Source organism: Lemur catta, chromosome 14 (genome assembly GCF_020740605.2).
Source record: "Lemur catta isolate mLemCat1 chromosome 14, mLemCat1.pri, whole genome shotgun sequence".
Classification (NCBI taxonomy): Eukaryota; Metazoa; Chordata; class Mammalia; order Primates; family Lemuridae; genus Lemur; species Lemur catta.
Window position 1 is genome coordinate 48,755,260 of NC_059141.1, and position 19,895 is coordinate 48,775,154.

Here is a 19,895-nt window from a genome sequence, read left to right on the forward strand (position 1 = left end):
CACCCTTTGGCCCTCAACATAGCCCTGTCGCCCAGCCCCGTTGAGGAGAGAGGAGACGGCAAGAATTGTCGCCACACCAGGTTTAAGGCCTCACCCAGGTCACATGGCAGATTTGAGCCAGAGCCTGACCAGGGATCCCTCTTGGGCCAGGCTTCCTCTCCTGGCCAGGGCCCGGGGAAGGGGCAGGAGGCAGGGGCTGCAGCCTGGGGTAGCGGTGGGGGTAGGGGGGCTCCTCCCACTGACCTCCCCTCTGGTCTTAGCCCGTCGGCTGTGACAAGGAGGTGGGGTCCATGAAGGCCGATGACAAGTGTGGAGTCTGTGGCGGTGACAACTCACACTGCAGGACCGTGAAGGGGACACTGGGCAAGGCCTCCAAGCAGGCAGGTGAGCTGGGTGGGCTGGAGCAATCGGGGGGGGGGGTGACTGGGGTCCTGGCCGCCCTTCTGACGAGCCCTTCCTCCTTGAACCATGCCACAGTCCGGGGGAGGGGGAGGGGCCCTGGGGCCTGACTTCCGGACCTTCCTGGGCTGTCCAGGGCTGGGGGGCCGGAAGCTGCAGCTGGTCACCTCATCTCCTGGACATGCTGCTGCCGGAGTTTGCAGCCCAGGAGCTCCAAGGAGCATTTTCCTGCCAGGCAATGTGATAAGATGAGAGCTCAGCCATTTCTTTGGCCCTAAGACTCTTACTGGGAGGGAGGGGTCAGACAGGGCTGAAGGTGTAGCCAAGACTGGGCTGATAATTTTCTTTTCCTCTCTTACCATTTTTTTTTTAACCTGTGGCACCTCTTACTTTGAACTCTCATCTCCACCTCGAATCTGACCAAACTTGCTGGAGAAAAAGGCCAGATATTAGTCCTTTACACTTTAGTGTGAACTGGATCTATTTCTCCTTTGGGATGTTGCAGTTTTGCCTCGCCTTTCATTGTGAAGGGGAAAGGTTGGTGGCTCCGAGAAAGGCTTGTTTCTGGGCCTTGGATCAGGATGGCCACGGGGGCTTAGGGCAGTCATGTGGGAACTTCAGGGCCTGATTCATCTAAATCCCTTCAACAGCAAGTAGCTTAAGGTGTGAGAAGAAAGAAGGGGAGAGAAAGCCAGAGGAACAAAAAGGAGGAGACGGGGTGGAAGTGAGAGAAGAAGAGGGTCACGGAAGTGGGAAACAACAGTGCCTCTCACACGCACAGAGGCCCTTAAAATTTACAGGGCACGTTAAGCTAGAGCATCTCATTTGATCCTCACAGCACCCCATGAGAAGTTCCCATCCCTAGTTTACAAACGAGGCGGCAGAGGTTCAGAGAGGTTCAGTGATCAAATGGGATGTTCCTGGGTACCCAGTGGGGAGTGGGGGATGCTCACTGCTCTTCCGGATCCCGTGTGGCAGGAGCCAAGCTGGTGCAGATCCCGGCGGGTGCCAGGCACATCCAGATCGAGGCCCTGGAGAAGGCGCCGCACCACATCGGTGAGTGCTGGGGTATGGGGAGAGGGCAGCGGGGCCTGGCCCTGTCCTCCAATTTGGGGGAGCTAGGAGAGCAGAGGGCAAGATTCTAATGTAGGGGGAATTTCACAAACTTAAATAATGGGTAGAGAACCCCTTTTACTTTTCTTTCTTTCTTTCTGGTTTTTTTTTTTTTTTTTTTTTTTTTTTTGAGACAGCATCTCACTCTGTTGCCTGGGCTAGAGTGCAGTGGCCCAATCATAGCTCACTGTAAACTTGAACTTCTGGGATCAGCCTCCTGAATAGCTAGGACTATAGGTGCATGCTACCACACCCAGCTAATTTTTTCTGTTTTTTGTAGAGACAGGGTCTCACTATGTTGCCCAGGTTGTTCTCGAACTCCTGGGTTCAAGGGATCTTCTCGGCATCCCAAAATGCTGGGATTACAGGTGTAAGCCACCATCCCTAGCCTATTTTATTTTCTAATTTGTGTTGAATGGGCAACCCATTCCATGGTTTGAAAATCAGAATGTCTATAAGGGGTAAAGAGCCCCTCTTCTACTCTTGTCCCCTAGGGGCAACCACAATTAATAATTTCTTGTGCACATAGATGGCTTTGAAAGGTAAACCATTTCCACAGAGTGTATCAGTCAGCTTTCACAGCATAACATACCACCCCAAAACTTAGTGGCTTCAAACAATGATTCACGAACTCCTGGTTCCGTGGGTCATCAGTTTGGGCTGGGCTCTGCTAGCTGGTTCTTCTACTCATCTGCCTAGGTGGACTCATGCCAATGTTGACAGTTGGTAGGTCTGTTGGGAGCTGTTGGTCTAAGATGGCCTGACTCACATGTCTGGTTGTTGGTACTGGCTGTCAGTCGGGGTTATGCAGGTAACAGGGCTATGTTCTCAACAGGTTAACCTGGTGTTATTCACATGGTGCCTGTCCTAGTCCTCAAGAGTAGCAAGACAGGGCAAGCCCCCGTGTGCAAGCACTTTTCAAGTCTCTGCTTACATCATGTGTTCCAGTGTCTCATTGGCCCAAGTTACAGGGCCAAGCCCAGATTCAAGTGGTAGAAGAGAGACAGTGTATAAAGTTGTTTGAGTGAGGAGGGCTCAGGTGGGCAGGAGGGGCAGGTAGACAGGGGAGTCCCGAGGGGCCCACTGGGAAGGCCTTGAATGTCATATTCATGGCCCCCTGTGGAGGGGAGTAGAAATCGCTGTGACCCTCTCGCCCCACCGGCCAGTGGTGAAGAACCAGGTGACGGGCAGCTTCATCCTCAACCCCAAGGGCAAGGGAGCCGTGAGCCGGACCTTCACCGCCATGGGCCTGGAGTGGGAGGATGCAGTGGAGGATTCCAAGGAGAGCCTCAAGACCAGCGGGCCCCTGCCCGAGGCCATCACCGTCCTGGTGAGCTACACTCCGCGTGGCAGCCTCTACCTGCCCCCTTGTCCCCATAGCTGCCACCTCTATTGCTGAGCTGGCATGGGCCTGGTGGAAATCACCTTTCTGGCAAGGCCAAGGCTCCCCTCCATCCTGGGGTCAGCTCCTCTTCTGTGCTTAAATGCTGGCAGGGTGGCGAGTGAGGAGGGGAAAAGGAAAGGGTTGTCCCCTCACTGTCAGACCCCAGAAGCCCCACACAGGGAGTCTGTTCTCCTTAACGCGGGGTCAGAAGCAGGGACTGGTGGGAGGTGTCAGCAGGGGTGGGCTGGCTTCCCGTGTCACCCTGGCATCATCTAGAGTCAGTGTGTGTCATGGCAGAGCCAGCAACCAAGTTCATGAGTGGCATCCTTGGGCTTTTAAGGCAGCTGACCCGGGGATACTGGCCTCCTGAGAAGGGGACAGGGCCACTGTCCTGGCTGGGGCCCATCTCTACCCCCAGCCCTCTTCCTAGACCATGGGCCAGGGCTGTGGAGCAAGGATTGTTAACCCAGCAGACCAGACCATGAGGAGCTCCATCCTTGGCCCTGACTGGTGGCAGATTCTTGTGTCACCCTCACCAGTTGGGGAGCTCCTGGAGGTCAGGCTCTGTGGCCTATTGGTGTCAGCATGTTAATTCAATCCGACACTTATTTTCTATTTGCCTTATATTTATTGACCACCCATACATCCATGACCAGCTGATTTGAATACCAAGACCATTTGTGGGGAAAGGACAGTCTCTTCAAGACACAGTGCTGGGACAATTGGATATATACATGCAGAAGAATGAAGTCGGGCCCCTACCTCACACCATCCATAAAAATTAACTCAAAATAGACCAAAGGCCTAAATATAAGAGCTAAAACCATAGAACTCTTAGAAGAAAACAGAGGGGTAGATCTTTATGACCTTGGATTCTTAGCTGTGACACCAAAAGCATAAACAACAAAAGAGAAAAGAGATAATTTAGACTTTATTAAAATCGAAAACTTTAATGCATCAAGGGACATTATCAAGAAAGTGAAGAGACCACGTGCAGAATGGGAGAAAATGTTGCAAATCATGTCTCTGGTGAGGGCCCAGCACCAAGACTGTGCCCACTGACCGTCTTGCAGAGCCAGGCCGTGCGACGCTCCAGTGAGCGGATCCGACTGGCAGGTGCGGCTCCTGCCCCCGTTAGGACTTAGGCCAGTGGAAGGGAAGGGTGTTCACAGGTGCACGGACCGCTCTCACCAGGTGTTGAGCCTGAGTTTGTCACGTGGCCGCTGGTCTGAACGTCTCCCCCAGCAGCCATGCTCGGCGCGACCTCATCCCAGCAGTCCCTGGTTCTGCTCCGACCCCACAGCCTTCTCTGGCCCCTCCTCCCCGCCCCGCCCCGGCCTTACTTCTCTCTCTGGTCCTGTGCGGCCTCCTGCTTCCCCTCAGGTGCTCCCCCCAGCTGAGGGCGGCCCCCGCAGCAGCCTGGCCTACAAGTACGTCATCCACGAGGACCTGCTGCCCCTCATTGGGAGCAACAACGTGCTCCTGGAGGAGACGGACAGCTACGAGTGGGCGCTCAAGAGCTGGGCACCCTGCACCAAGGCCTGTGGGGGAGGTACTGGCTCTCCCGACCCCGCAGGGCCTCTCGGGGTGGGGACGGGGGGCTGAGGCTGTCTCCATTTGACATGTCCTTGCTCGTGCCTCAGTTTCTCCTTGGAGATCTCCAGTGTGCGGAAGCCTGCTCTGGGCTGGGCATGTAGGATGGGGCCGGGGTGCTAGAGTGGTTGGTACTCAGGGCACGGCCTCTGCCCTATGAGCTGGCCCACTGTGGGGACAGGCAGCCATCCAGAGCCACGTCCCCACAGTGAGACGGGGCTGGTCAGGAAGGCGTCCTTTGGCAAGCGATGGGCAGGTGGGCGTGCAGAGGCACATGGGGAGTGGGAGCAGTCCTCAAGGCTCCCCCCAGGACACCGCCCCTGAGGCCCTGGCAGACCAGGCCCATGGCAGCGTGCCCTCCCACAGGGCTCCAGTTCACCAAATACGGCTGCCGGCGCAGACGTGACCACCACATGGTGCAGCGGCACCTGTGTGACCACAGGAAGAGGCCCAAGCCCGTCCGCCGGCGCTGCAACCAGCACCCTTGCTCCCAGCCTGAGTGAGTGCTCCTGGGGAGGGACAAGGAGTTTGGTCCTGTGCATCGTCCTGGCCCCTGGAGGAGGAGGAGGGATGCTGAGCCGGCTTCTCCTAGCACCAGGTGGTGGAGACATAGCCCTGCAGCCAGGACCCACCCTGTGTGCCCGTCCATCAGAAAGAAGAGGCTTCCTTTGTCTGTCCTTCCCAGCATTCTTTTACAGATGGGAAACTGAGGCCCAGTGTGGGGACACAGCTTTCCTGGGTAATCCAGGGGGGCCCATAGAGGCAACGTGGATTTCAGTGCTTCCGTGCTCTGGGTCCAGGCCAGGATGCTGTCCACCACCTCCTCCCTGTCTGGTCCTCAGAAGTCCAGGGACACGGCCTGGCCTGCCAGCCCTCAGCCGTGGTCCAGCCCCTGATTTTGATTCCCTAGACTGAGGGCACACTCTGAGCACAAGGTCATGTTCTTGGGATTATTTGGAGGAGCCTTCAGGGAGAAGAGAGGTGTGACTTTTGGAGGGTTCAAGGTCAGGCCTCAACCTGTTGCAGAGTCGGCACCAGGACGTCCTCAGCCTCCACGAGGCTCCCCTGGCACCCCCAGGCAGGCCGAGGCTGAGGGTGGGCGGCTGGTAGGAAACAGCAGAGGGCCTCGTTCATCCCCTGCTTCCCCGGGGTCCTCCTTTGCAGGCAGGGGTGCTGACTGGGCCTTGCCGACTGACAGCAGCTCCTGGGAGCCCCAGGCCTGGACAGGGGACCGGGGGCCAGGGCAGGAGCTGGTGGCCTCCCTGTGCCCAGACCAGGCGTCATACCCCGCCCCTCTTCTGCCAGGACAGCTCCATAACCGCCCTCTGTGCTTCTCTTCTGCTTGTTACTTCGTGCTGTTCCTCTCCTTTCCCCACAAATGCGTGTGACCTCAGAGTGTGCAGGGTTAACTCCGCCTGAGACGCTGGGTGGGTGACCCCACCTTGGGGTTTTGTTTTGGTTTATGCAGGAAGGGGTTGAGAGAGCCCTGGTTTGCTATCAGATGCCTCAGGAAGCCGATGGGGGAGTAGGAGTTTGGCTTTTATCTAATTCGTCCAACAGGTGTCTGCTTAAGAGGCTGTTGGAAGTTGCTCTGTGGCTAAAAGACACTTGGCAGGCCACCAGCGTAGCGGCCCAGTGCTGAAGCTCTATGGTTGATGATGGTGACAGTAATAGTGCTCTTGTCCCAGGAGCCCCAGGGGAGGTTGGGGGCATTTACCACGAAAGTGTAGCTTTGATCTGTCTCATGCACTGCACCCAGCACCCAGCACGGTACCTGCACGCGGTAGGCACACAAATATTTATGGGAAGTTGAGACAATCCTGATGTCGAGATGGGGTAACCAAGGCTCAGAGGGGTTTCTAGCTTGCCCGAGGACATGCGTGGTGCCAGCATTTAAGCATGCTGTTTTTCAGGAAAGAGTAGTGATCTCCCTGAGGCCACACAGCCGGGTGGACAGCCGTCTGGGGCCTCAAGCGTTCTGAAGTCCACACACTCTCTGGCTCCTGCCTGTAGCTGTCTAGGGGTGGGAGGTGGCCCCTGGGAGGAAGTGTCTCCTTGGTCTCACTTCCTTCCTCCTCCCACCCTGTCTGTCTCCAGGTGGGTGACGGAAGAGTGGAGCCCCTGCAGCCGGAGCTGCGGGAAGCTGGGGGTGCAGACTCGGGGGGTGCAGTGCCTGTTGCCCCTCTCCAATGGCACCCACAAGGCCATGCCGGCCAAGGCCTGCCCCGTGGACCGGCCTGAGGCTCGGCGGCCCTGCCTCCGCGTGCCCTGCCCAGCCCAGTGGCGGACGGGAGCCTGGTCCCAAGTGAGTTGTCCCCTGGAGGTGGGAGGGGTTTGGGGAGGAGGTGGGTTTGAGGGATTTTCTGGTGTTCCCTGCAGGCAGAGAGTTTCTGGCGGAATTTCTCTCCCGGTATCTCATCTGGTTTCTCTCAAAACAAAGTTGAACGGCTCCCATGTATGTTGCGCTGCTGCTCCGTGCGGGGCCTTTGCTCTCATTCACTGTCTCCTGCAAGCTCCCCACAGTGCTGGGAGGCATAGGTTAATATCCCCGTGTCCCAGCTGAGCAGATTCAAGCACATTCTTGCGTGCAAGAAGTATTTACTGCGCACCAGCTGTGTGCCAGGCATTGTACTAGGAATTTGGAAACCCGGCATCCATCAGGCAGACCTGTCTTGCCCTCGTGCCCTCACGGTCCGACGAGGGAGGTGTAATAGACAAGTGAGCCAACCACAGAAGTGTTCACAGAGAGCAGCTGGGACTGTGTCGGAGTCCCCGGGGCATCGTGATCAAGGACAGAGGTGGTCAGGGAGGGCTTCTCTGAGGAGGTGTTGTTCAGGCTGACACCTGAGGGATGAGCCACAGGAAGAGACTGAGGGAGGAATAATTGTACAATGTTCCAGAAGCTTCAAGGACAGTGGGGCCAGAGTTACAGGGAGGAGGACATTGGAGAAGCAGGCAGCGGTCCGGAGCTGCAGGGCTTTGCAAGGAGTTTGAATTTATCAGTGCAATGGGAAACCACTGAAGAGTGTTGCAAGCTCTGATTTGGGGTTTCAAAGACCACTGCGGCAGCTCTGTAGAAAGCTGATTGTGGGGAGGCCAGGGTAGAAAAACGGAGACAGCAGTCAGGCTGCAGAGTAATCCTGTGCTTTGTGGCTCAGGCTCTGGGGGTGGCCACAGGGAAATGTTCCATGTCTTGGGCTTTCTCTTAAACACTCATTTGATGTGAACCTGGAAGATATTAGGCCAAGTGACGTAAGCCACACACTAAGGACAAACACTGTGCGATTCCACTTAATATGAAGTACTTAGAGGAGCCTCACTCATAGAGGCAGAAGGTCGGGTGGTGGTTGCCAGGGGCTGGGGAGGCGGGAGGGGCAGGGAACGGGGAGTTGTTGTGTAATGGGTGAGGAGTTTCAGTTTGGAAAGAAGAAAAAATTCTGGAGATGGGTGGTGGTGATGGTCGCACAGCAATGTGGATGTGCTTAACGCTACCGAACTGTACAATTAAAAGCGATTAAGGTGGTGAACTTAGTTGTGCAGGCATTACCGCAGTTTTAAAAAACTCATGTGATCAAGGCCATCGGCACAATGATGTTTATTGTAATAGGAAAATATTCGGAAATATCCTCAATGTCCACCTACAGGAGATTGGACAAAGAAATCCTGATGTGTTTATGTGATAAAATACTATACAGCAAGAAAAATGGATACGCTTGAACTGTGCTTACCAATCTAGATAAACCTCGACTAATCCAGAATAAATTTAGGGGAGAAAAAGCACGGTGGGAGGAAGGGAAAAACGCACTTCCAGTGAATTCATTTCCTTCACATTTGAGAGGCGCACGCAATACTTGAAAATAGTCCAGAACGCTGATTTATTAAAGCTGGTGGCGGCATCTGGGCAGGCGTTTGTGAACAACTCCATACTTTCCCATATGCTTGAAATAGTGTGTAATAAGGAGTATTTTTAGAGCCTGAAAACTCATGCCATTCGTGCAGATTTTATGTTCTTCTCCATAATAGATGACTTCATTCATTTTGATATAAAATAGAAAGATTGCTGGTCCTCAAAGAACCTTATAAATAAAACTGACAGGGTTGGCAGATGGTGGGAGATATTGGCCCTTTCGAGATCAAAATAAAATACAGAGACGAATCTCTAAATCTAACATTTTGTTTGGGAAGCAAGTGTTGTAATTTGGGGCATACACTTAGGGTGGTCTTTGGCATGTATGAAGAACAAAAGAAAGGATGGGGGTTTATTAGAAAGAAAAAGGTTAGATATTGTTTTAGATGAAAGCTCACTGGCACTAGGGAGGCCCTTGGGAGCTGGCAAGCTCCGAGTGACAGCGGTGGGGAAGACCCGTCTTGGAGTTAGGGGAGGTTGTGTCAGCAGCCACGAGGTGAACTGGTCTCAGGGTTCCAGCAGGCCATTTCAGCAGCTGTGCTGGCAGAACGTTCAGTTCTTGGGGCAAGTAGTATGTGCCCATGTGCTTTTTTCACCCTGGCCCCTGGACTCTTAGTTGGGTGTGACAAGAATGACCCAATTCCTATAATCAACTTTCACAGCCCCTTGTGACCCTGGTAAAACACTCGAGAGCTATTAGCTGTTGTTTCTATTGTTCATCCTGGGAGGATGAGCCATGTTTGTCCCGTGGCTCTGTGTGGCCCCGTGACCCTCGTGTCTTGCTCAGTGGTCACATGTCCAGGGTGAGAAGTGGAGCCCTTCAGGTTCTTCCCCACCCAGCTCAGAGAGGCCATGGTCAGCACTTAAAAAGTGACCTGGTCATGTTGGGCAGCCTTGCTTTCCTGGAGTCCCTGCCCCTCCACCCTAGGACTCCTCATGACCCATGTGTCACAGTAAGAAGTGTGTCAGATCCAGGGGATGAGGTGTGTGGCAGCCCCTGCAAATGGGGGTCCTCTGCTGCTCCTGCTCCTCGCACCCACGCCCTCCCCTCTTAGGGAAGAGGACACTTTTGAACTTACCTCTGCGAGCTGGTGTTTGGTGAATTGAGTGTCAAGATCATTGACTATCAGAGCTAGCAGGGTCCGTTGCCACCCTGTCACCCAGCTCTCGCGGTTCATAGAGTTGGAAACTGAGCCAGTGGAGCAGCAGGTGCCACAATCCAAGCCCCTACATCCCATTAACAAGGTATCATCTGCAGGTCAGCCTGCTGCAGGTCGTGACCCATGGTGGATTGCAGCAGGGGACTTTGCCAGAGTGAGACACAAAATGTTTAAGAACCTGGGCAGCACAGACCAGACACAGTGGATGCAGGTGGTAGTAGGTGGAATGGGACCCTGGAGTCCCCCCACCCCGAGCCAGGGGTTAACTGTTTAGATGGCAGGAAGCCCCAGGGGCTGTCAGCTCTGGGCAGTGGCTCTTAGCCACTAGTGCAGGAGTGTTTGACATCGGGCGTGGGGTCCTGCTGAGGCTCTGTGCAAGCAGCCCTCGCATGTCTCTCTGGGCAGGGGAAGGCTTGGCACTCTGCCCCGTACCCTTTCTGTCCTCGGACACTGGCTGGACTCTGAGCTCACTGGCCTGTCCTCTGTCTCTCCACCCACCCCGACCCTGGCGGCTGTGGCCTGGCCCTGGCCTCCCACGGCAGTGCTCTGCCACCTGCGGCGAGGGCATCCAGCAGCGGCAGGTGGTGTGCCGGACCGGCGCCAACAGCCTCGGGCAGTGCGACGGGGAGAAGCCGGACACCGTCCGGGTCTGCAGCCTGCCCGCCTGCGGAGGTGAGCAGCTGGGGTGGACAGGCCAGGCCCAGCCCCCCAGCCTGGACCCAAGACCAGCCCCCTAGAAATCCCACACCCTAGAGCCGCTTCTGCCTGCTCACAGGAAACCTCCAGAACTCCACGGTGAAGGCTGACATCCGGGAACTTGTGACCCCAGAGCAGCAGTGGGTACCACAGTCCGGACCCCTACATCCCAGTAACAAGATACCAGCAAGTAAGTGCAGTCTTTGGCCCCACCCCCTCCCCATACCCTTCAGTGGCCCCAGTGTCACAGCATGGGCCATGCAGCAGGCAGGCCCAACTTGCTCCTCTGTGTGACCTGAGCTCCCTGGGCCTCGGATGCCTCAGCTGTGATGTAGGGAGGGTGGTTCCTGGCCCCTTATCTGCAATTCCAAAATGCTTATTTCTAAGTTTGGTGCACACTCATTTGGAGGCAAAATCCGACCTGAATTAACAAAATCATTTATTCTTTTGCTACAGAAACATTGCCATATTTGGTTACAAGGTGATATCACAGACTCTGCTGAGGGTGTTCTATAATATAAACACACACAGTATTACTTTTCTGACCCCAGAAGTTCTGAATTCTGAATCATATTTGGTTCCGAGATTTTCAGAGAAGCCACTGTAGGTCTGAGCTGCTTTTGTCAGGCTGAATCAAGTGGGAGAATGTGTGCACTCCTGCCCCGTGGTTAGCTAACAACGACAGGAGGAATAATTCGTCCCTGCCCCATGGTCAGGAGCCCATCAACTCATCCTCCCACCCTTCCATTCAACCATCCATGAGTAGCTATTTGCTGAGCACCTGCTACGTGCCAGGCTGTGGGTGCTACTCTCCCTCCCTGGGTTCCGCTCTCTTTCCCTTCCTCACCCTCCCAAGGACCAGGGTTCGGCAAGATGAGCAGCAGAAAGATCACAGACCCTAACTCCTAGTTAGAGGACCAGTAGGCTGTGTGGCCTTGTGCAAATCCCTAACCTCTCTTAGCTCAGCGACCTCATCTGTAAAATAAAGGGTTCTCAATGTGCCTCCCAAGCACCAACCTTGTCCGTCCTCTGCCGCCGTGCTGAGGCTCAGGCTGGACAAGTTTCTGGGCTTCCTTTCATTTTCCTCCCAAAGGGAAAGGGCAGGGCCCTGGTTCTGATCCCGACATGCTGGTGCCATCTAGGGGCCAATAGCTTTCCATTTTCTCTGATCCTTCTCTTTTCCTAAGCCTGCCCCTTCCTCCCTCTCTCTTCCCTCTCCCCTCCCTCTCCTCCCACCTGGCAAAAATTAGCAGAAAGCAAAGCTCCTGCATTCACATTCTATTTGGAGAGACCCAGTGGAGTCATTACGAAAACATTTGTAGATGATATTTTAAGCAAAGCAAACTAGTACAGTGAGCATCCCTCTATGCCAGGCACTTAAAATATGTTATTTATAATTATGATGTCATTATTCATTGGTTAATATCAGCACTATCTCCATTTTATAGGTGAAGAAGCTGAGGCTTGGAGCTTAAGTGACTTGCCCAAGCCTCACAGCTTTTAAGTGGTAGAGCCAGACTCTGAACCTAATTCTGCTTGATTCCAAGTTTAGCCGTGGAGGACTTGACTTCCAGACGTGTGCTGACTGGTGGCAGGGTGTTTGCTTTGCTTGTCGCCAGTGTGGGTTGCCTGGGCGTTAGCCTGGCGCTGGCTGGAGGGGGTCCGATTCCTCTGGGCTGATCGGGAGGGGGTGAGGGTTACCACTTCCACCTAGACCAGCTGCAGCTAGAATCACCCCGTGTCCCAGCCACACCCGACTGCCCAGTCTGTCTGGGTGAAGAGGTGGCATCGGCTGTTTGTAAAGCTCCCCAAGTAATTCCCGTGTGCTGCCAGGTCTGGGGACGAGTGACGTAGGGCCGTGGTTCTCAGACTTTCCCACACATCGGAACACCCGGAGGGCTGTGCGAGCACAGTGTTCCCGGGTGTTTCTGACGCAGTAGTTCTGGATGAGGCCTGAGAATCTGCGTGTCCAACAAGCTGCCAGGTGATGCTGATGGTGCGTGAGTGGGGGCAGCACTTTGAGGTCTACTGCTCTAGAGGATTCTAGTTCCCCTTCTGTATAGAAAGGGCTCGCTCTCCTGTCAGACAGCCCTGTGCCCCCTCTGGGAGGAAGCTTTATATGACTCCAGGAGGGGCAGGGGGTGCAGGGCGGGCAGTTGGTGGTGAGGGGATGGTGGGGCCTGTGTCCTGGTGTCCCCCCACTGATGGGCACGGGTTCTTGTGCTGTGTGTGCAGCGGAGCCCTGCCTGGGGGACAGGTCCATCTTCTGCCAGATGGAAGTGCTCGGTCGCTACTGCTCCATTCCTGGCTACCACCGGCTGTGCTGCGAGTCCTGTACCAAGAAGGCCACGGGCCCCGACCCTAGCCCGGACCCTGGCCTGGCCTCGCCACCCACTGTCTCCACTCCTGGGAGCCCCTTACCAGGACCAGAGGCCCCTCCAGATGCCGCGGAGCCCACCAGGGAGCCAGCAGGATCAGATGACCTCCAACGTGGCCGACCCACACAGCTCCCAGGACCTCCGGACACAAGCTCCCTGGTGACCCAGCGTCTCTTTGCCCCTGAGAAACTGAGTCCTAGAGCATTCTGGGGCACCTCCCCTACCACCCCGGGGGGACAGCCTTGGGGCTGGACTGAGGCCCCTGTGCCAGCCTCCAAGGATAAAGGGTGGCCCAGGGAAGACCCGGAGCATCCAGGTACCAGCCTCCCTGCCACCTCCCCGGTGACATGAGCCACGCCCCACCATCTCACCAGTGACGTTTACACTGTGAGCCGCCCCGGGGAGCCCCGGCTCAGAGGACACACACAGGGGGCAGGGGCAGGCACAGACTTCCTTTTAAATTATTCGCCTTCTTGTTGTTTGGGGCTTGATGCTCTACCCCAAGGGGTGGGGGAGGGAGGAAGACAGAGCAGGGAGACCCCCACCTGGAGATACCTCAGCAAGCAGTCCGACGGCTGGCCAAACCTCTCAGGGGCTCTGATTGGTCTCCTGCCACAACCGGGGCCAGCTACTGCCCCCTCCTCACAGCCACGGGGCCCCGGGCACATCTGAAGCCCAGACTGAGAGCTGTCAGGGCTACCTGCCTTCCCCAGAACTGTGGAGACCCTGTGGGGACCCTGCCTATGTGGCCCCTCTGCCCAGAAGGGCAAAGCAGGGCCAGGGGGGGTGGGGCCGGGTGAATGTGGCATGAGGCTTCCTGCTGCAGGGCTGGGGCAGGTGGAGGCAGCTCGTCCCAGCCCAGCTCTTGGTAGCCGAGGGCTCCACGCAGCTCCAGCAGCCGAGGCCTTTGCTGGCTGGAGGGCAGCGGCCGTGGCCATGCTCTGCCCCTGCAGGTGTCACTTCTGTTACTTCTGGTGACTGCAGGTTACAGGCTGGCCTCCCAATCCCACCCTGGCCCACCAGAGAAGGGGGCTCAGGACACCCTGGGTCCCTGTCCTCACCGTACAGCAGTTTCCAAACTGGTGCTCGACCCCTGGCTGGACCAGAACTGCAACTTTGGTTATGACTCTGGGCCTTGGAGGTGACTCTGTGGGACACAGAGGAGCCGTGATTTCTCAGGCTGGGCCCTCAGTCGTTATCCTCTGCCAAAGACCACTCCTGCTGGAGTCAGGGGTCTTCTCCACCTGGCTCAAGCTAGGGAAGAGCTGTGTGGCTCCCCAGGCACTGGGGCCCCAGGGCAGATGGCCAGAGAGTCCACTCATAGCCAGGCCCTGCAGGTGACCAGGGCCACCCAGGCTGAGTGTCCCAGGGCAGATGCCAGCCCTGCCCCAGTCTGGGGTGAAGAGTGCACACTGACCTATGGTGCTTCAGGGACTTCTCTGGGCTCACCTGCCCTCCATGTTACCTCCAAGAGACAGGTAACTGCCCTAGACCCTCTGGCTCTCAGGAGGTGGCCCAAGTTCCCAGCATACCCGCAGGGTCCTCACCCCCAGGGTCCTTGCCAGGTGATAGAGGTGCTTCTCATTTCTTCCTTCCCCGGGGGAAGGGGGCTGTTCTGAGCCAGCCAGGAGGAAGGGGAGCAGTGGGCCCCTGCCCCTGGCCTGCACCTGCTTAGAGAACAGAGGTCCAGGGGGCTCCCCAGGTGCCCTTTCCACCTGCTGCCCTCCTCCTCCCCCGCCCTGGGATGCTGGGCGCACACTGCGGCATTCCTGTGGGAACCAGTTAAAGGGCGTAAACTCTTGTGCCTTGGAAATCCAGGTCTTTAAACTTTTATGTATTTATTAACATTGCCCTTGGTGCTTTGTTTTGGACCCCAAAAAGTTGTATGTGTTTTTCTTTTTCTCTCTCTGTTTTGGAGGAAGTGGGGAGTGAAGTCAGAACTCTACGGGGCTGGCCGGGCTGTAGCAAGAGGACTGGGGGTGGGGGACAGACAGGGAGGAGGCTGGAGTCTTGGCCCTCAGGCTCCCTGACAGCCCCACTCACTCTGTGACTCCTCGGCATCAGCTCAGGGTGCGGCAGGGGCAAAATCAGGGCTGGGGGCCTGCGGGTCCCACTTGAACTCCACCACTGAGGAGCTGTGTGGCCTTGGGCAAGTCACCACTGAGAACTTGGTCCAAAGGGGGAGGTGCCTAGGAGGTGGTTCTGGGGTCTGCAGGGTGTTCTAATGTCCCTGTACAAGCATGCAAGGAGTGCTTTCCTTGGAAGGTGGTGAGCGCCCTTTCCCTGGAAGAATCCAGGTAGAATGTGGATGCTGGGTAGGAGGTGGAAGGAATGTGATGCATCTTATTGGGCAGGGAGGGCTGAAGAACCTGTGCTGTGTCATTTATGACTACTGACCCACCCCTCGCCCCTTGCTCATATCAGACATCACTAATCCATCACTGCACTGTTTCAATGTGTGTATCACAGGCCCCTCCCTAACATCTGTGGGACCCAGGACAAGAGTACAAAGAAGGACCCCGCCCCCCACCAGCCCAGGGTACACTTCTCTTTCCACCCCTGGTTTCTTCCCTCCAGGGACTTCACACGCCTGTGTACGGACAGTCTAGCCCTCGTGGCCACACTCCATTCACATCCTTCTGCAACAGCCTGCCCTTGGGGGCAACCCTTTGCAGACAGTTACCACTTGGGCACGCATGGTGACCCAGTCACACCTTAGGGGGACTGACCTAGGGAGATGCTAGCATGGGCCCCAGAAGTGGGCTTAGAGGATCATTCAGGCAGGGAATTCTATGAGCCCAGCCCCCCAGAGTGTGGCCTGCAAGGAGGGGGAACATGGGCCCTGGATGGGCCCTTGCCCCTGGCCCAGTGCAACCTTGCCATGGGGGTAGTATGGGCAGAGTGGGGCCCTCTAGGAGCCCAGCACTCCAGCTCTAACGGTGTCCTGGTACATTGCACAGGGCAGAGATAACATGGAAAATGCGTGCCAATGTGCCTGCATCTTGTGCCTGTGGCAGACATTGCCAGTCAATCACTGCACTCTCCCCACTGAGCCTGCTCCCCCAAAGACTCCTCTTCACACTGTGCTCTGGGTAGTGGCCGTGGATCATTGCCATCATTGTGACAAAGAGCAGGGCTGTTGGATCAGTACTTTTAAGTTGTATAACATTAGAAACCTTCGCACACTCAGTATCTCAGGCAGAAATGCGACATCTAGAAGCAGGACTGCAGTGCTTGAATCAAGGAAGAGGACACCGAAGCCAGCCCCAAGGAACCTCTACTGAGCTCTAGGCCCTCTCAGAACCCAGGATGGGGGCAAGACATCTCTAGGGAGCCTTTGGTTCCACCTGCTCATCTGAAAAATGAGAATGGAAGCGCGTATTTGCCTTGCCTACCTGTGAACACACTGCGAAAAGAGTGTGGCCACAACATGCAAGGTATTGAAATGATGAGGACGCCTCCCAGGAGCGACATTTGTCACTAGGTTATTCCTGGAATGGGGTTTAAGGGAACCAGTCAGCTTGAGGAGACAGATGAGCTGTCACCTATGCCACAAGAGTGGGCTCGAGTCAGGGTTTGGGTTCCCCCAGACCCCCAGACCTCAGCCTGTGGGGTCCTCCCACTTCTCCAGGTGCCCTACGACCCTCCCACCCCTGCAGGCCCAGGTCATTCCCCTGACCACAGGTTACCCACACTCTGCTTAGAGCGTAGAACACCCAAGAGAACATCACTCTCACCCTAACAAGGAGAAAAAGCCCAGTAATCTACAAAGTCACACATGTTTAGCCCATCAGAGCAGGGGTTGCAAGGCAAGCATGTGAACTAAATTCTGAAGTATGACAAGCCCCTCTAAGGAGAGACAGGACACATGGAGCCTTTGTTCAGCCTTGGTGAAGCACAGGAGGAGTGGCCACCATAGAGCAGGGGAGAAAATACAACTGAAATGTCAATGGATTTTTAAAGCTTAGTGTGACACTTGAGAATCGTTGGGAGCCCCACTGGGGGCTCCTATGGGGAGACCCCATGGGGGTCTACACCTGCTCATCAGCTCTTTCCCTCAGCCCCCCACTGGATGCACAGGGGGAAAATCTGGGGCAGAATAGGAGACCTAAGAGAGCAGCCTTGGGGCCCTGCCCAAGTCTGAGAGCACAAATTTAAAAAGCAGTGCCCACTCAGAGTAGCATCGAGGATACCAAATACCTGTACATTGAACATACAAAGTATTGCTGAGAAAAATTTAAGAATACCTGAGTAAAAGTAGACCGTGTCTGTGAATCAGAAGCCTCAATAGTGTTAAAATGTCAATTCTCCCCAGGGATCTATAAATTCAATGTGATTCCAATCAAAATTCCAGCAGAGAATCTGAACATAGACCCACACGGACATGGTGGTAATGGTTAATTTTATGTGTCAACTTGACTGAGCTAAGGGATGCTCAGATAGCTGGTAAAACATATTTCCGGGTGTGTCTGTGAGAAATTAGGATTTCAATCCATAGACTGAGTAAGGAAGCTCACCCTCCCCAATGTGGGCAGGTATCATCCAATCCACTGAGAGCCCAAATAGAGCAAAAAGGCAGGGGAAGGACAAATTTTGTCTGTCTGCTTCAGATGGGACATCCATCTTCCTCCCTTGGACACTAGTGGCTTCCCTAGTTCTTAGCCTTCTGGGTTTGGACTGGAAACCTAGAATTTCCTGGGTCTCATTTTGACAGTTTTGTTATAAGTTAAATGTTATAAGTTAATGTTATAATTTTATAGGTTAAACATACACTTTCTATACAACCCAGCAGTGCCTCCCCTATGTATTCAACAAGGAAAATAAAAACATTTGTCCCCAAAATGACCGTATGCAAATGTTCATAGCAACTTTATTCAAAATAGCTCCAAACTGGAAACAACTCAATTGTGTATCAAAGAGTGAAAGGATAAATCACCTATGGCAGAGCCATACAATGGAATACTACTAAACCGTGAAGAGGAACGAACTATTCATACATTCATGTGTGAATCAACTTGGGTAGATCTAAAAAGCACTGTGCTAAGTGAAAGAAGCCAGGCCCAAAAATAAATGGGTAGTTCCATTTATATGCTATTATGGAAAAGGTGTAACCATAAAGACAGAAAGGAGGTTACCTGATCAAATTAAAAAGCTTCTGCACAGCCAAGGAAACTGTGAGAGCAAACAGACAACCTACAGACTGGAAGAAAATATTTGCATGTTACACATCCAATAAAGGGCTGATAACTAGAATCTATATAGAACTCAGGAAAATCAGCAAGAGAAAAATCAAACCACCATATCAAAAAGTGGACAAAGGACGTGAACAGAAACTTTTCAAAAGAAAATAGGTAAAGGTCATTCTCACTGAAGATAAGTGACATCTCATTGTGGTTTTGATTTGCATTTCCCTGATGATTAGAGATGTTGACCATTTTGTCATATGTTTGTTGGCCGTTAGTCTATCTGCAGAAGTAACAAGTATAGTGGAGTGATACTCATATGGAATGCATAGTTGACATGGCAGAAAACCAAGGCAGCAAAATAGAAGACAGATTCCAGAAAAGCACATGGCACACGGAAGACATTAACCCAATGTGCAGTAGAGCTGAGCTATTAGACCACCCCCTGTGAACCCATGGGAAAGATATACTTACAAGCTGTTTGACCTTGGACAAATTACTTAAAATGTCTTTTAAATTCTTGTCTATAAAATTATGCTAATAAGGGTGTCTACCACATGGAGTTACTATGGGGTTTGCAGGGTCAAGGGGATGGTCTCAAACCCCATTCAAACTGCTGGGGTTTGAATCTTGAATCTGTTTCTTGTTACTTATATTAATAAGACCTTGGACAAGTTTCTTCTCCTTGCAGCTCCTGATCAATAAAATTGTCATAATGGTAGCATGTACCTCTTAAGATTGTGTGAATTAAACACTTGAAAATTGAAGGATTCTTCTTGACACAACTTTATAAATACATGAATACTTCAGTTTTTATATATTTGATATGTAAACAAAATCAGTTCATGCCTAATGATGAGAAATGAGAAGCATTTCCATTAAAATAATATTAAAATGCCCAGTATTATCATTATTATTTAGCATTATTCTCTGGAAGTATTAGCTAATGCAATCAGATAAGAAAAAAAAAAGAAAGGTATAAATATTTGAAAGGGGATGTGTTCTGATTGAGACTTATAAAAGAGATTTGACAAGGGCAAAACTTAGTCAGGGGAAGAGAGGAAAGACTTGATTTTTGTGGCTTGGGGGACTGGGATAAGGTCTGAGTCACCAGAAAATGTAGTGCCCAAGATACCTGTTACTGTGGGTGCTAAAATGGGGGTTTCCCATGGGCTCTTTGACCTGGGGACAACCTTCCCCCTCTGCTGAAAATAGGTCTCCAGCCCATTCTTATCCATGTAAGGGGAGTAAGGAGGGCCCCATTGTTGAGCCAGCAAATGGGACAGGGAGAAGCTGACCCCTACATGTTGTCCTTAAGCCAAGATTCCCAGGGGTGGCTCTTGAGTCTATTCTGATCAGCATTTCCCAAGCTGTGGTCAGTGTGCTCTGGTGGTACAATAGATGGTACATGGAGGAACGTTTCAGATTTTAATACATTTGTATTTATTTTCATGTGTATGAGAAACTTTTATAAATCACACATCAAACCATGATGCCATGAATATTATTGCTTAGGACAAAATTATATTTAAGTTAACAAAAACCAAATTTAAAGAAACATTAAGGAATAGTACAGGTGGTAATAGTGGCAACAAAATTCATGATGGGGGTATGGGAATGGTTCGAGATTTGAAACCAAGGGCTCTTGTCAGTGGCTGGAGCACTCTGGATTCTGGTAAGTCTGGATTCTAATTCTAGAACCTCCACTTACTAGGCATATGATCTTAGATCATTCTGGATCCTTTTGATCACACGTGACATAAAAATCACACGTGACATAAAAATCAATGACTTTGGTACAGCCATTCTCATAGTAGCATTATTCACAATAGCCAAAATGTGGAATCAAGGCTTACATGGATGAATGGATAAACGAACCGTGGTCTATACATTCCATGGATTGTCATTCAGCCTTAAAAAGGAAGTTCATTCTGACACATCCTGCAGAATGGATGAAACTTGAGGACATTACGCTAAGTGAAATAAGCCAGTCACGAAAGGACAAAGATTGTATGATTCCATTTATGTGAGGTGCCTGGAGTCAAATCCACGGAGATAGAAAGTAAAGTGGCTGCCAAAAAC

General features: G+C 53.2%; 1 protein-coding gene across 2 annotated transcripts in view; it reads left to right on the top strand.

The window, feature by feature from the left end:
• The window catches only part of ADAMTS14 (ADAM metallopeptidase with thrombospondin type 1 motif 14), a 68,912-nt gene extending 54,163 nt beyond the window's left edge, over positions 1–14,749 (top strand). The window contains exons 14-22 of one of the 2 annotated variants that reach the window (XM_045568238.1): positions 261–384; positions 1,378–1,455; positions 2,679–2,842; positions 4,280–4,448; positions 4,856–4,988; positions 6,587–6,794; positions 10,099–10,228; positions 10,332–10,442; positions 12,488–14,749. In XM_045568238.1, the coding sequence (XP_045424194.1) occupies positions 261–384; positions 1,378–1,455; positions 2,679–2,842; positions 4,280–4,448; positions 4,856–4,988; positions 6,587–6,794; positions 10,099–10,228; positions 10,332–10,442; positions 12,488–12,981 (1,611 nt within the window). In that variant the 3' untranslated portion in view covers positions 12,982–14,749. Of the gene's footprint in view, positions 1–260; positions 385–1,377; positions 1,456–2,678; positions 2,843–4,279; positions 4,449–4,855; positions 4,989–6,586; positions 6,795–10,098; positions 10,229–10,309; positions 10,443–12,487 lie in introns of those variants that run through there. The other variant, XM_045568239.1, reaches the window with a different exon arrangement.
• Positions 14,750–19,895: the final 5,146 nt, after the last annotated feature.